At 38.0% G+C, this 13629-nt stretch overlaps 2 protein-coding genes across 9 annotated transcripts in view; one reads left to right on the top strand and one right to left on the bottom strand.

The window, feature by feature from the left end:
* odad1 (outer dynein arm docking complex subunit 1) overlaps positions 1-10793 on the top strand; it is a 26745-nt gene extending 15952 nt beyond the window's left edge. The window contains exons 9-15 of the mRNA XM_060852415.1: positions 1159-1293; positions 3353-3435; positions 4131-4299; positions 6664-6827; positions 7159-7262; positions 7758-7851; positions 9011-10793. Of these exons, the coding sequence (XP_060708398.1) occupies positions 1159-1293; positions 3353-3435; positions 4131-4299; positions 6664-6827; positions 7159-7262; positions 7758-7851; positions 9011-9064 (803 nt within the window). The 3' untranslated portion in view covers positions 9065-10793. The remainder of the gene's footprint in view (positions 1-1158; positions 1294-3352; positions 3436-4130; positions 4300-6663; positions 6828-7158; positions 7263-7757; positions 7852-9010) is intronic.
* Positions 1695-13629, bottom strand: part of zgc:154075 (uncharacterized protein LOC556929 homolog) — a 270435-nt gene continuing 258500 nt past the window's right edge. For 6 of the 8 annotated variants that reach the window (XM_060852417.1, XM_060852416.1, XM_060852424.1 and 3 more), the window contains one exon: positions 10611-13629. In XM_060852417.1, the coding sequence (XP_060708400.1) occupies positions 13507-13629 (123 nt within the window). In that variant the 3' untranslated portion in view covers positions 10611-13506. Of the gene's footprint in view, positions 1766-4333; positions 4889-10610 lie in introns of those variants that run through there. The other 2 variants (XM_060852421.1, XM_060852418.1) reach the window with 2 other exon arrangements.

Below are 13629 nucleotides of genomic sequence, written 5' to 3'. Positions count from 1 at the left end.
CATGGTATTTTGTAGACTACGTTAGTTTGGCTCATGCTGGGTATTGGGTCCTTTGTTCTAGTGAGTTGTTGTCTGAGCGTGGATGTTGGCTTGTGTGCTGTTATGCGACCCTTAGGACTCCGCATCCATGAACATCAGCTAGCCACAAAACGACACGACCAGCTATCTCTAGTAGCCATACACTCAGACAACCAGCAACATGAATTTGACTGGGAAAACACCACTATCATAGGACAAGCCAGACAGAGAACAGCCAGAGAATTCCTAGAAGCATGGCATTCATCCCCAAACTCCATCAACAGACACATTGACCTGGACACCATATACAAACCACTACAGCTGAAACTGACACCCGGAAGCGGCAAGAACATCCATCAACAGACACATCGACCTGGACCCCAGATACAAATCACTGCAGCTGAAACTGACACCCGGAAGCGGCAAGAACAAACCAATATAAATACCGGAAGAAACATCAAAGCAGCGCTTCACACGAGGCTCCAACAGCACTGATGATGTTCCCTAGCCAGGGAACGAAACGTTTGCAGCAAAAACTTCCAGCTCGGCGAGCAGAACCACAACATCGGTTAATAGTAGGAGTGTGCTGCATGAGGGGCATGTGTTTTTAATTCTCAAAGTGTGGATGTCACAAGCAAGTTTGGCATTTATTGTCCATGTATATTTAAGCAATAATGATACAACTGAGTTTCTCAGTCAGAAAGGAATGGAGCATTGGGCAGAAAAGTGAAGCTTGGTAGAAGAACGGCCATGATTGTGATGAATGGTCATGGAGTCCACATATTCTACTCCTGTTCCTATTTCTAAAGTTCTTGGGCCATTTCCAAGGGTAGTTAAGTTCACATCGGTGAAAAATGGAGATCCTGACCAGGTAACGGCAGCAGTTCTCCTTCCCTGGAGGACTGTGGTAATCCAATTGTGTTTTTATTACAGTCTGACAGCTTTGTGGTCAAATTTACTGATAACAGATTTTTGAAAACTGAATTCAAATTCTCAAACTGGACTTGTGAGAATTAAGCTCAAACTCCCTAAATTACATCTCCATATATACTCAGACACTACTGTATCACTCTTTAAAGTTGCTACATAAATGCAAATCTCTATTTAATATTCACTGGTGTCCTTAAATCTTATCCTCAGAACGTGGAGACTCAGCAAGGAAAAAGAAGGACACAAGGGAAGAGACTGTGGAGATGTATGAAGCTGCCTTCCAGCAGATCCGAGCACTCACAGGAGAGGACAATCTGAATGTGGTGGTGGCAAAGTTCAAAGAAGGTGAGGCAACACTTTCAGTGCACCATGAGGGAGAAAATTTAGTTGAATAGCACAGTCAGATCCAGTTTCTCTGGTTCAGGGGAGAGGGTGTGAGGGCTGATGGAGGGCCCTGGAATTAGGAGTCATGGTAACAGTGGGTGGGCAAGGGGAGTAAGGGAAAGAGTCAATCACAGAATGTGTATTGTGGTGTCTGGTTATGCTGTTTGATCAGGGATCATCAGTTCTCAAGATGCTGCCTTTCATTCTTTTTTTAAAATATGATGGCAGTTGTACCATCACAAAGTAATCCTAGCATTGTTTAAAATTCTACTCTTAAGACACACAAGGACCCCACCATTCTAATGTTTAACATACAGTAGCAGTGTCATTATAGCAGGATACGTTTTATTTACAGAAATAATTGTCCATTAAGTAATTCTGTTTAGAAATAAGAACAGGAAGCACTGAACATATTCTGTAGGGCTGGCAGCATCTGTGAAAAAAAGAAACAAAGTTAACATTTTGTGAGGAATACACATATATATTTATGGACTGTGAGAAACTGGAATATGGAACTATCTGGACATTTCTGGGTTGACAAGGCTTTATCATGTGATTTCTTAGAAATCAAATGTCAAGGGGTCAAAGAAAACCGTGGATTATTTATTATTTACTGAAAAAGCAAGTTATTTTTAAAGACACTCTGGAGCTTTTAAGAGAGATAAGAACTGAATTTCATGCCTTCAATTGCTGGAAAAACTGGTGTGGAAAAAACCCCAGGGTCTGTGCATTTTGTTGCTGGGTATGTGAGAAATGGGGAAGGGTGTTGTTTTCGCAGATGTAGCAAAAAGGGTAGTGGTAATAAACTTAAGCATAGCTCTGACAAACAAGTATAGAGGGCAGCTGCAGGCAAAGATCAGATTAGCAAACTTTTGGGTAAAACAAGTTTGTGCAGGCAGAAAAGCAGAACAATAGAAAACACTAACACAGCAAATGTTAATATAGTTACAAAATGGCTGCAGCTAACGGCCCAAGGAGATGGAAGTAGAATCTAATCAAGATAAGGAGAAGTCACATAGGGGCAGTCAGGTAACAAGTTAGGCAGAGAACCAGGGTGATTGAGTAATGTAGGAGTCAGGAGAGGTGACCTCACGCAACTCAAAGGTATAACTGTATACTTGTTTCAATGCTCACTGCCCATTTGCTTTAGCATTTGATGCCCTTTCTTGCAAGATCATAAAATAAATTGTCTTGTTTCCAGTTTTGGTGGTCTTGGTTAATTTTGTTAAGTTTGTTTCTAACAGGTGTATTCACAAATTTTGAATATGAGTTGTTGTTGAAGATACTTGCAGTGGAAAGCAGCTCTCTCTGTTAGCAAGAAACAAACCATAAAGCAGAATTAGCTAAAAGTACTTTGAAAATCTCATAAAGTTTTAAAAATCATAACTTCTAGCTATTTCCCATCTGAATCTGAAATCTGATCTGAAGATCTTCCATAATTCTGCAACTGTCAGCAAATTGAATTTTTGACAGGAAATCAAAGCAAAAGTGAGAAATCAACTCATCCTATTTACTGAATTCATACTCTTGACTATGATGGTGTTGTTTTTCCCTTTTTTACCTATTTTTCCAAACCCATGCAGAGCTGAGTTATCTGTCTGTATATGAACAAGTGTTTGGGATTAAGGGGATATAATTTTATTCTGAATAGTAATTTAGTTCATTATTTTTGCCACATTTGAAGAATAAGTCTTGCTTATAACAAATGAGTTTTTTTTAGTTCATACTCTGAAACTAATATAAAAGAGAGACAAATTTGCTGCTTTGGTGATTCAATAAACATTTATCTTTTTCGTATGGTTCATGAGTAGTGGGACTTGATTATATGCACACTCCTCCCATCAGAGTTGTTGTAATTTTAACTCAATTACTTTTCATCAGTAATCCAAGGGTGTTGGTGATAATGACTGTTGAAATGGCAGCATGAGAGATTACAGTTTCTGTTACCTCCTTAACAGTTGGAAAAGGGCTAAATATCTTCATTCTAACTCTCAAATTACACGGTGTTTTTCTCTGACAGTGGAAGATCGGAACTTTGCATTGTTTAATTACATCAATGAGCAGAACAGTGAAATTGAGAGACTGCAGGAGGAGATTGTTGATGTAAGTATTTACAAACATATATTTTATTTTTAATAACTAATCATTCTTCAGAAATATGGGTAGAAGGTGTGGAGACTGGTGCCAACTTCAGTGACCCACTGAGGCAGATTCCAAACCCATTTTCAATCTATGTCTGCAGAGAGGTGTTCGATCATCTGGGAGGACATCAGTCAGTAGTGCAGGAGTAAAATTCTTTGGTGACAGTCACCTTTATGACAGCTCAATGCAATTCTTAGTATTCAAGTTGTCCAACATCGTTAGTGAGAAATAAGATCCGGAAATTTCCATGAGCTGGTGAAGCCTAAAAAAAGAATCTGAAGGGAGGGATATTTATGAAATTATTTGTTCCAAAGGTATCCTGGCCAATGTTTATCCTTCAACAAATATGACTTCAAAATGGATCATTTGGTTAGTATCTCATTGCTGTTTTAGGGACTTTACTGCAGCCATGTTGGCTGTTACATTTCCCCACAAAATAGCAACAACTGCACATTAAAATTAATTAAGTGACTGTGAAAACTGTCACTTGGCATATCTTGTGTTTTTGAAAAGCATCATTTAAATGTAGGTTCCTACATTCATTTCTGAAGAAGGCTCTTTTTGAAAGTGTTTCCTTCAAAGTTGAAGAGCATTAGTTTATCCATTCAATCCTCTGACACCTCAGTTCCTCTCCTGCACACTTTTTTTTAATGTAGATCCAGGCACAAATTGAAGTCTTCAAATCACAAGAACAACAAAGGGAGCAAGAACATAAAGTCATTCTAAAGAAGATCGAAACTCAACAGGAGGAAGCAAGCAAACAGGCTACCAAATATGACAACAGAATCAAAGGGGTCAGAAAGATACTCGACCAACTCAAAGAAAGTAAACAAAAACCTTTATATTTATTGCATGTTTATTTATTATATCAGTGACAATATCAATGATTGTAAGCCCACTTCAGTCAGAAGATATAGGATTTGAAACCCCTCCAGAACTGTCGAAATAAATGGAGACCATACTTTAGCTTGAAAATCAAAGGTAGCATCCAAAGTGGATATCCTCTGTTTTGCATGGGTAGAGAGAACTCATAAAAGCCATCTTGCTACATAGGACTAACCTGTTACTGACTGGGAGAAAATTATTACAGACATGGATGAACTGTTCGCTAATGAGACAGTTAATTAGTCCACAAATCATTTCATGACTTCACACTGTTCTGCAGATGATGAAGAATTGAGACTGTAACAAACATCTATCCAAGAGGGCAATTTAAGCAATATCAATGGAAGACAAAGTTCTACTGTTAGAATGTCTTTTCATCTTGTCTTTGTCACCTCCACTTTTGAAGATGTTCACTTTAGCTGAAGTATGGATCCAAAGATACTTGACAGTCCTTCTGTGAGATATTATCAACCACAATAAGTTGTTGTCCTTTCTCCAGAGCAATACATCTGGATAATATGTTCAGTACCTGAAGGGACAGGGGTGTGGAAGCATATAAATTCAAATATATATTTTTTTAAAATTCACTCATGGGACATGGCTGTCACTGGCTAGGCTAGCATTTATTTCCCATCCCTAATTGTCTAGAGGGCAGTTAAGAGTCAACAATATTACTGGAGGGCCTGGAGTCATGTATAGGCCAGACCAGGTAAGGATTACAGATTTCCTTCCCTGAAGGATATTAGTGAACCAGATGGGTTTTTCCAGCTCTTGAGCAAACAATGGCCAGAATTCTGTGGTCAATAAATGAAGTGAAGGCACAAATCACTGACAACAAACATAGCTACTCAGAAAGATCCAGCAACCTTTTGTAGCATTTATTTTCTGGGCTTAAATTGAATTTGGCATCAAGTGAAGGGTTTCTCCAAACATCCAGCAACTATAAAGCTACCATAAAGCAGGTTAGTAGCCAATAAACTGAAAAATTCCCACAGGTGGCAAGCTATGAATTAAAATATGCTGATTATATTTCATTTTATAAATTTTAGAGAATGTAATAAAATTACAACATAAATATTAAAGTAATTGTTCAAATAATATAGGTTCTTAAAAAAAGTCATTTTTATGTTTAAAAAATCAAATATTCATCATAAATTGGAAAGATTTGGCATTCCACAGTTTTTAAAAAATAGCCTTCCAGGTCAAAGGGATTGCCCAGTGAGCTAATACAACATTCCTTATTAGCAAGGAATAACACTTTTTCAGAGATTTTTAATACCACTATTATAGCTAAGAAGACAAGTTCTCCGATCAGTGACTAATAAAGATTGCTGTCTTTGAGAATTTCAATGGCCCACCCTGTCATGGAGCAGGGAGTCACTGGCAGCACCTTCTGAGCTTTACTGAGCATAGGTCGATGACAGCAGACGCTGCCAGCTTCAATACACAATGATAGCCAGTGCTGACAGTTTCTGTGTCCTTACAACTGCAAAATCTGACTCAAGATTTCTGTGAGCCAATCTGTGGAACAGGCCCTGAGAAAGATGGTGGATCAGTAAATATGATCGATACGAAGGCAAATTTAATAGATTTCTTTCTGAGACTAACATGTTAAATTATGGGTGGAATCTTGTTGTTTTTTGAGACTAAGTTTGGAGGTGGGCGCTCTAGAAGTGGGCTTTTGGAGAGAATTGATTTGGTTATAGTGGAGCCAGGTAATGGAAGACAGTTGTATTCACTGGGGTTTGGAGGAAGAAGCTTATCCTGTCAGGTAGATGGCTCAAATATAATGCCATTTGTGAACACGTGTTTCCTATGTTTGCTGAACAAGTTGCATTCATGACTGTGATTCCAGGCTGGGTTAAAGATACAGGTGGCAGTGGCTCAGTAGATGGCACGGTGGCTCAGTGGTTAGCACCGTTGCCTCACAGGGCCAGGGACCCAGTTTCAATTCTAGCCTTGGGTTATTGTGTGGAATTTACACATTTTTCCCTGTGTCTGCATGGGTTTCCTCCCATAGCCTAAAGATATGCAGGTTAGGTGGATTGGCTATGCTTAATTGCCCATAGTGGGCAGGGATGCCTAGGTTAGGTGGATTAGTCATGGGGAATGCAGGGTTACAGGATACAGGGTGGGGTTGCCTGGAGACAGGTGTCAGTCTGGGTAGTATGTTCTTCAGAGAGTAGATATGGACTTATTGGGCTGAATGGACTGTTTCCACACTATAGGATTCTATTCTATGCTTATGAATAAAATGTTATATATGTGAAAGATAATTTTAATTGGAAGTTTTTCCATCTACAGAAATTGATTCACTATTTAATGGAATGAACTGTGATCGATCTGTTTTGGATGAAATGTTGGGGTCTTCATCTGGAATCCGGGATAATAATGTAATGCAGTACCTGGGCCTCATTGAACAGCGCACCAATGAACTACTGTCTATCCAATCCTACCTTGCATCTAAGGTATTGATAAAGTATGTCCTCCATGCACACTCTGCTTTCATGGTTTATTTTGAGTTTTGCAGGAAGGAAGAAAGCGATTTCCACTTCTGTAGATATTTTTATTCTAATGAACACTCAGCTGACAATTGTGTGAGCTGACATAGTGAAAGAACTCACATAAGTACCATGAGCTGAATAGTATCCTTTAAGTGGAATCTGATACTAGTCCTGAATTGACTCGGGTAAAGGTTTATACAGAAAGCTGATTAAATTCAGTTCAGGCTGTGTTCACGCATGCTGAGTCTCTTTTGAGCATGCTGTCAATTACTATTCTACATCCTTTTCGTTCCAGGATTATGACAAGCCTTATGACCCACGGGAAGCTGCCATTTTGTTAATGGGCCAGAATCTGAAAAAGCCTCCACCACCAGTCTACATTGAACCTCCCAGCACAGGGTCTGTACCTCTCATCTCAAATCCATCAGTCAATTTGGGAGAGGGGCAGAGATCAATATAATCATGAGTACATGGAGATTGCAAGCTGTTCTGATTCATATTTTCAATTCATAATTTTCTTCTTGGTTTATAAATCATTTTGTTTCACACCATTTCCCAAACAAGCTGTGCAGTTACCCTCTCACTGCCCCCCTGTAGGGTGGCTCACATGAGGAATTGGTACAAAGTACACCAGGAGCAAAACTGGTCTTTGGGGGCAGTGCACATATAGTATTAGCAGAGCAGCAGCCCATTCTGAATGAAAAAAGACAAGGCAGAATGTAAATGTAAAACATGCTAGTCTAAATGTTCACTAGTTACTCTATTCAGTAGAGGTGAAAATTGGTGATGAGAGGTGGTCAGAGGGGAGTGCAAAGAGATTACAGTTAAATTTCTTCCCTGATGATGTGGATTGGAGAGTTCATTGAGTGATGGGTAAAAATTATACTCTTCCAGAAATGATAATGACAGTGACATGGAGTCTCCAGTGACTGATGAGGAGGAGAGGCCCCTGACTCAGAATGAACTACGGCAAAGAATATTGAAAGGGGTAAGGTCAGACTTTGTGACCTATTAAAGATATTACAACTTCCTTCCCCTTCAATTAACTGATTAATATGTATATTACTGTAATAAAGCTCCAGCTCCTCCCCTGTAGTTTAGTTTGAACCCAATCACATTCCAGATGCCAATCCTAAAAACCTTTATTTATGTTACCTTTCCACCATCCTTGAGATTCTGACTCCTTATCACTGCAGTACCACTAAATAGAGCTGATAATCCTCTGATACCTTGTCCAAGTGACAGCTGACCACAGAAAACATTACAGCGCATGCTCATCACAAAGGTTCATTATAAAAGGTAACTCCTGATGGTTGTCTTAATGTCTTTCAGCTGTTCACAATTTAAATTGGATATTGTGTACCGTCCCAACCTTGCTGTTTTTTCCTCAGTTCTCATTATTGGCATTGGTTTGCAATAATTCAGTTCTTCCAAACATCATATAAGCCAATTGTTTTTTGAAATGACTTATGACTTTAGGATTTAAACAGCGTTGGATCATTTGGCTAACATAATGGAAGGAGAAAGGTTGCATAGAGAAAGCAGGGATTTTGAAACTCCAAAGATACCTAACAATATTTCCTTTGGAGTTCAGAATCGAGATGCCAGCAATCAGCGATCCCAACAAGAGTCGACTGGTTAAGCTGCAGGTGTCAGTTGTCTCTGAGTCAGAACAGTTGGTTTAGGTCTCATTCCAGAGACTACAGCCTAACGTCCAGGCTCCACACTCCAAAGCAGTACTGAAGGGGCACTGTATTGTTAAAAATGCCATGTTTTAAATGTATGTAAATTTAGAGTTTCTTCTTGGATAGATGAGGAAAAATCAGACACATTTTAAGGCCGGGAGAGTTCTTTATAGTATTCAATTATATTTATCCCTCAACCAACATCAGATTATCTAAAACAGGATTATCAGGCTATTATCACAGAGTCGTAATATATTCAGATACTGACAAGGAAAGGATGTAGAGATTTTTCATTCTGTGGCCAGAGACTGATACACAGCTGGCAGTTAGTCAGCAGTATAACTCAAATTTGTTAATCCTGTATTGTTTAAACTTTATCTGTATAACTTGCACTATTCCCTCTGTGACTGGTATGCCATAGTGTTAATGAGTTCAGTTTTTTCCTTTCTCTAATGTTTTCAGGTGATGAAGAAAGAAGCAAAGGCTTTAAAGAAAAGCAGCCATTATGACCACTAACTGCAAAAGTTCTGAAGGCCTCAAAGTAGTACTATCAACCATGAAATGCTGAAGAAGATCATATTCACAAGATTTACTACTTCATGCTTACAGAAATTGCCATGACTGCACCATTTTCTCTTTCCAGTCTCTTTACTCAGTATGTTTTTTCCCTAAATTTGTTCATGGGATGTGGGCATCACTGGCTAGGCCATCTCTAATTGCCCTGGAGGAAGTGATGGTGAGTTGCCTTCTTGAACCAGTGTAGTCTTTGGCATGTGTAGACACTCACAGTGCTGTGAGGAAGGGAGTTCTGTGTTGACTCTTTGCTGGCTGTCAATTTTAGATCACAGTGCATTTTTTAAATTAGAAGTCTTGTAATTGCAGAATAAGCATGAATGGAATTAAATCATTGCCCCTTGTATAATTCTGTCAAGAGGAACTTGCCAGGTCACTCTAAATAGTATTAGCTATGAATTTGCTTATGGATGCAGATTGTTGAAGCTGAGAATTGGAAACTCCCAAGAGTTAATTAATTGGGATAATCATGGTCATGGAAACACTGTAGGTCATTAATAGTAATTGCTATAGTTCAATATTTATAATAAGCTATTCTTTTGTAATTAAATAGCGAGAAGCATATTGCCTCTTTGATTCAGTGAGTATGATTCAGTCTGGACAGTGACTTCACCAGATTTTTCTGCCCCAAATTAGCTGGAAGTCTCTGTTGAAAGGCCATTGGGTACAGAGTTATGTTTGAGAGCAAAAGGACATTGAGTGAGAAACTCAGTGTTTGTCATAATCCTAAAAGAATTTAAACTTCCATACACAGCTATTATCTTCTGGTTATGCTGATGTAAAATGTCTTTGGTAAGTTTTTTTCCATTAAAGGCACTATGTAACTGCAGTTATTATTGTTGGCATGAGGTTTAGGTATCTGATGATAACACAAAGTTGCATTTATAATATTACTTTCAACATGATGACATATCCTAAGGCTCTAAAGAGAAACCATGCTGAATCTTTAAGTGTAACATTCTGAAAATTGAGCTTCTTGTCGATTCAATTTACACGGATTAGATCACTGTGTTTCAACTTGATTAGAGTGTTTCTCTGGTCTATTTCTATAATAACAGAAACATTTGTGACAGCATTTAATCCACTCTGATAGATGTGTAAAATATGGGTTTTCTGTCACACTCTGTAATAATTTACTGAGGCTCCTTCCATTACTTAGAAGGACAAGGGCAACAGGTTCAAAATATTTCCAGCTCTAAATATCCCTCCAAGTCAGATTCCCTTTGTCATCGTGTGAAAATAGCTTTCACATTCCAACAATGAATACAGATATTTGCTAGTTAGAATGCATTCTAATGATACATTTTAATTTTAAAGTAGTTTGAAATGTAGGCAACTTAGTTGAACACTGCTGCGAGCCATGCCCATCATTTTCACTTTAGCATGGTTAGTGTGTGACTCAGTACCTCTTCAGCCAGGACTCTTGCCCTTCAGAACTCAGGGTAACTCCTTAGAATTAGCAAATAAAAGACACTTTTAATCTTGGAAGTTCCAGAATCTTTTGTTTTAATTTGCAATTAAAAATAACAAAATAATTCTAAATTTTCATATTCAGTATTAATCTGATTGTAATTTATAAGTAAATTCACTTCTTGTACAAATAAAATAAAACTATTCACACTAAAATTTGGAAATCACTTTTACTTGTCTTTTTCTGATGTTTTGCTTGGTGCTCCACTGCAGTGCAGAGGCCAGTTTCAGCACTTCCGGAATTGGTCTGTTAAAAAATCAACAACTAACAACAAATATCTTCTGTAATGTTGCTGACTTTCAGATTTTTGGGAGATAATTTTAACCAAACTCAAGAGTGGGAGATTGAGGGGATTGAATTAGCTATTTCAAATACCACCCATTTTACAATTGATCCAGTTGTTGATTTCTAAATGTAAGTCTTGTAGTCAGACTACATCCTACTAAGTCCTGAGTTAGAATCAGATCCCATCAGTTCATACATTTGGATTAAATCCCCCCCAAATCAACTTCAACCAGAGATTGGTCTGACTGCCTGTCACTTACCAACAATTACACATAAAACCCTACAAATATAACACTATGTACAATCACCAGCCCAGCATTCACAAGGGGTTGTTCGACGTTACAGCTCACTAAATAAACACATAAGGGAGTCAATAGCCAGATCTTTGCTCATCTATCCAGTGAGACCCCTCTCTCTCAAAACTCTCCTGTTGGCTCTGTGGTCTCAGTCTGCAGAGCTTTTTGGAAAATCAATCCCAGCTCATTTGAAGGAGCTGTTCCTGACCATAGTTTCACTGGTTTAAGTACCATAGCACATCACATTGTAATTGTGAATCTTCTCACATTGTACTGGGTTTTTATTCCCACATTCTCTGCTATTTTGTAATTTTCCAACCTATTGAATAAAGATCTGAGTTAAATCAATCACAGTTTCTATTATCACAAAAATTCTAAAATATCATTTTGGTGCAGTATTCAATAGATTAATTGATCTATATTTAATTATGTTAGTCTGTTGACTGATCTATGTTTAAGCATTTGACTGATTAAACATAGATGTAATCTCCAAGAACTAAAGTAAACAGAAGCTTCCAGAAAGATCGAAAAAGCCAGAACTGAGAATGTATTTGAAGATATCCTGTGATTGAAGAAATATTTTAAAGCATTGTATTTAAAATGGATGTATAAAACTAGTGTCGTTTCTGCATGGTAAATGAGATATATAAAGAATACAACAAACCTGTAAATGGATAAAACTCAGCACTTCTGTTTAAAATGTAAATAATTTACCAGATTAATAACTGTAATTTATGTTCTCATTAGTCCTCTACAAATGACTGATAGGAAGGGAGCAGATTTATTTAGATCCCAATGAGGCTGTGTGCCAGACATTCTGAGCTCTTGCAGAAAGTCAACAATTATTTTGTAAATTCAGAGAAAGGTTATGCAGGTGTAACAAGAGTTAAATCTGGAATTAACTATCAGGGGTCCTGCAATTGGTGAAAGATTCTTGGTTCTCAAATATCCCTACAGTAGATGAATGAGCTTCAACAAAGGTAAGATAATTTCTTAACAATTTGGTCCAAATTATTCTGATAAATTTTTATCAAAATATTCACCCATCTTTTTATTTTCAGATCATGATGGGCTTGCTGTCTGGTTTTGTTTACATTTCTGATTAGCTAACAGTGCCTTATTCATTTTTAAAAGATTGAAAGAACTTGCATATACTTAGTGGCTTTTACAACCTTAGGATATCTCCAACACTTCACAACTGCTTCAGAAATGCAGTCATTGTGGGGAAAACACAGCAAGGTGGCACTGAACAAAATAATAGTCTGTTTCAGCAGTGTTGGCTGAGGGATAAACATTGGCCAGGAGGCTTTGTCTATTTTTTTTTTGAAGAATGCCAAATTATCTTTCACATCCATCTGAGAAAGACAGATAAAGTGACCATTTAACATTTCAGGTGAGGTGGCACCTCCAATATTGCCACAGACTCTTAGAACAATATTATATGGTCAGGTCTCGGGAGTGAGATATTTGCTTCAGCAGAAAGGAAAGTTAGATAGAGATGTAAATGGTTGGGTGCTTTATAGATAAGGTGCATGTAAGTGGGCTCTAAAACAGAAATGATGCATAATAGGCAGAGTGTCTAAAGGCAAGGTATGGGATTGACATAATAAAAACAGAAAATGCTGGAGAAACTTAGCAGATCTGGCAGCATCTGTAGAGAGATAAACAGTTAACGTTCTGAGTCCAATCTGAGTCTTGTTCAGAACTGTTGAAAATGTCATACCAGACTTGAAACATTAACTTTGTCTCTCCACAGATGCTGCCAGATCTGCTGAGTTTCTCCAGCATTTTACGTATCAGATCTCCAGCATGCACAGTATTTTATTTTTATTTGAATGTTTGTAATGGTACAGGAGCCATTTAAACCAATGTTGATCATCATGGTTTCTAATGAGTGCAGTTATAACAAGAGGGTATTGTAATAGATTGCCAATCCATTTGCACATATTTACTGACTGCTGATATTGGATTTACAATCCTGTTTTGTACTGATTTTTGAATCTATTCTCTGAGTTTGTGCTGCTGGAGGAGAAGAAGGTGAAAATACCAGAATGTTCAACTAATTTCCACTTGGCTAAGAAAGTGTTACTTCAGCAAATTTCAACATGTGTGCATTTTCTAAAGTGATTCAGTCCCACAGCTCTGTCATTTTAATCTCCAGGAGTGGATTTTTGAAAAAGTGATTTGAGTGCAGAATCTAGCGTACCACAACATCCTTCTCTGGAAAGTAGTGGTAGACTACTCCTGAAACATAACCCCTGCATTAGGAGTATTAATTTCCTAAAATCTATGCCCAAATATCTTTTGATTGTTGAAATGATCACAGCATTTGATTATTCTGTATTGGCACAGAAAACCACGCGGTTTTCTCTCCTCGAACGTTCAGCATCAAATACCAGCAGGTGACTCAACAGGGTCTCTTCAGGACCTGTCCTGATCAGTGATGGATTGTTCTC

This window comes from Hemiscyllium ocellatum, chromosome 37 (assembly GCF_020745735.1).
Source record: "Hemiscyllium ocellatum isolate sHemOce1 chromosome 37, sHemOce1.pat.X.cur, whole genome shotgun sequence".
In the NCBI taxonomy this organism is placed as follows: Eukaryota; Metazoa; Chordata; class Chondrichthyes; order Orectolobiformes; family Hemiscylliidae; genus Hemiscyllium; species Hemiscyllium ocellatum.
The sequence above is the reverse complement of the archived record's forward strand: the minus strand, read 5'-3'. Positions and strand labels throughout refer to the sequence as shown.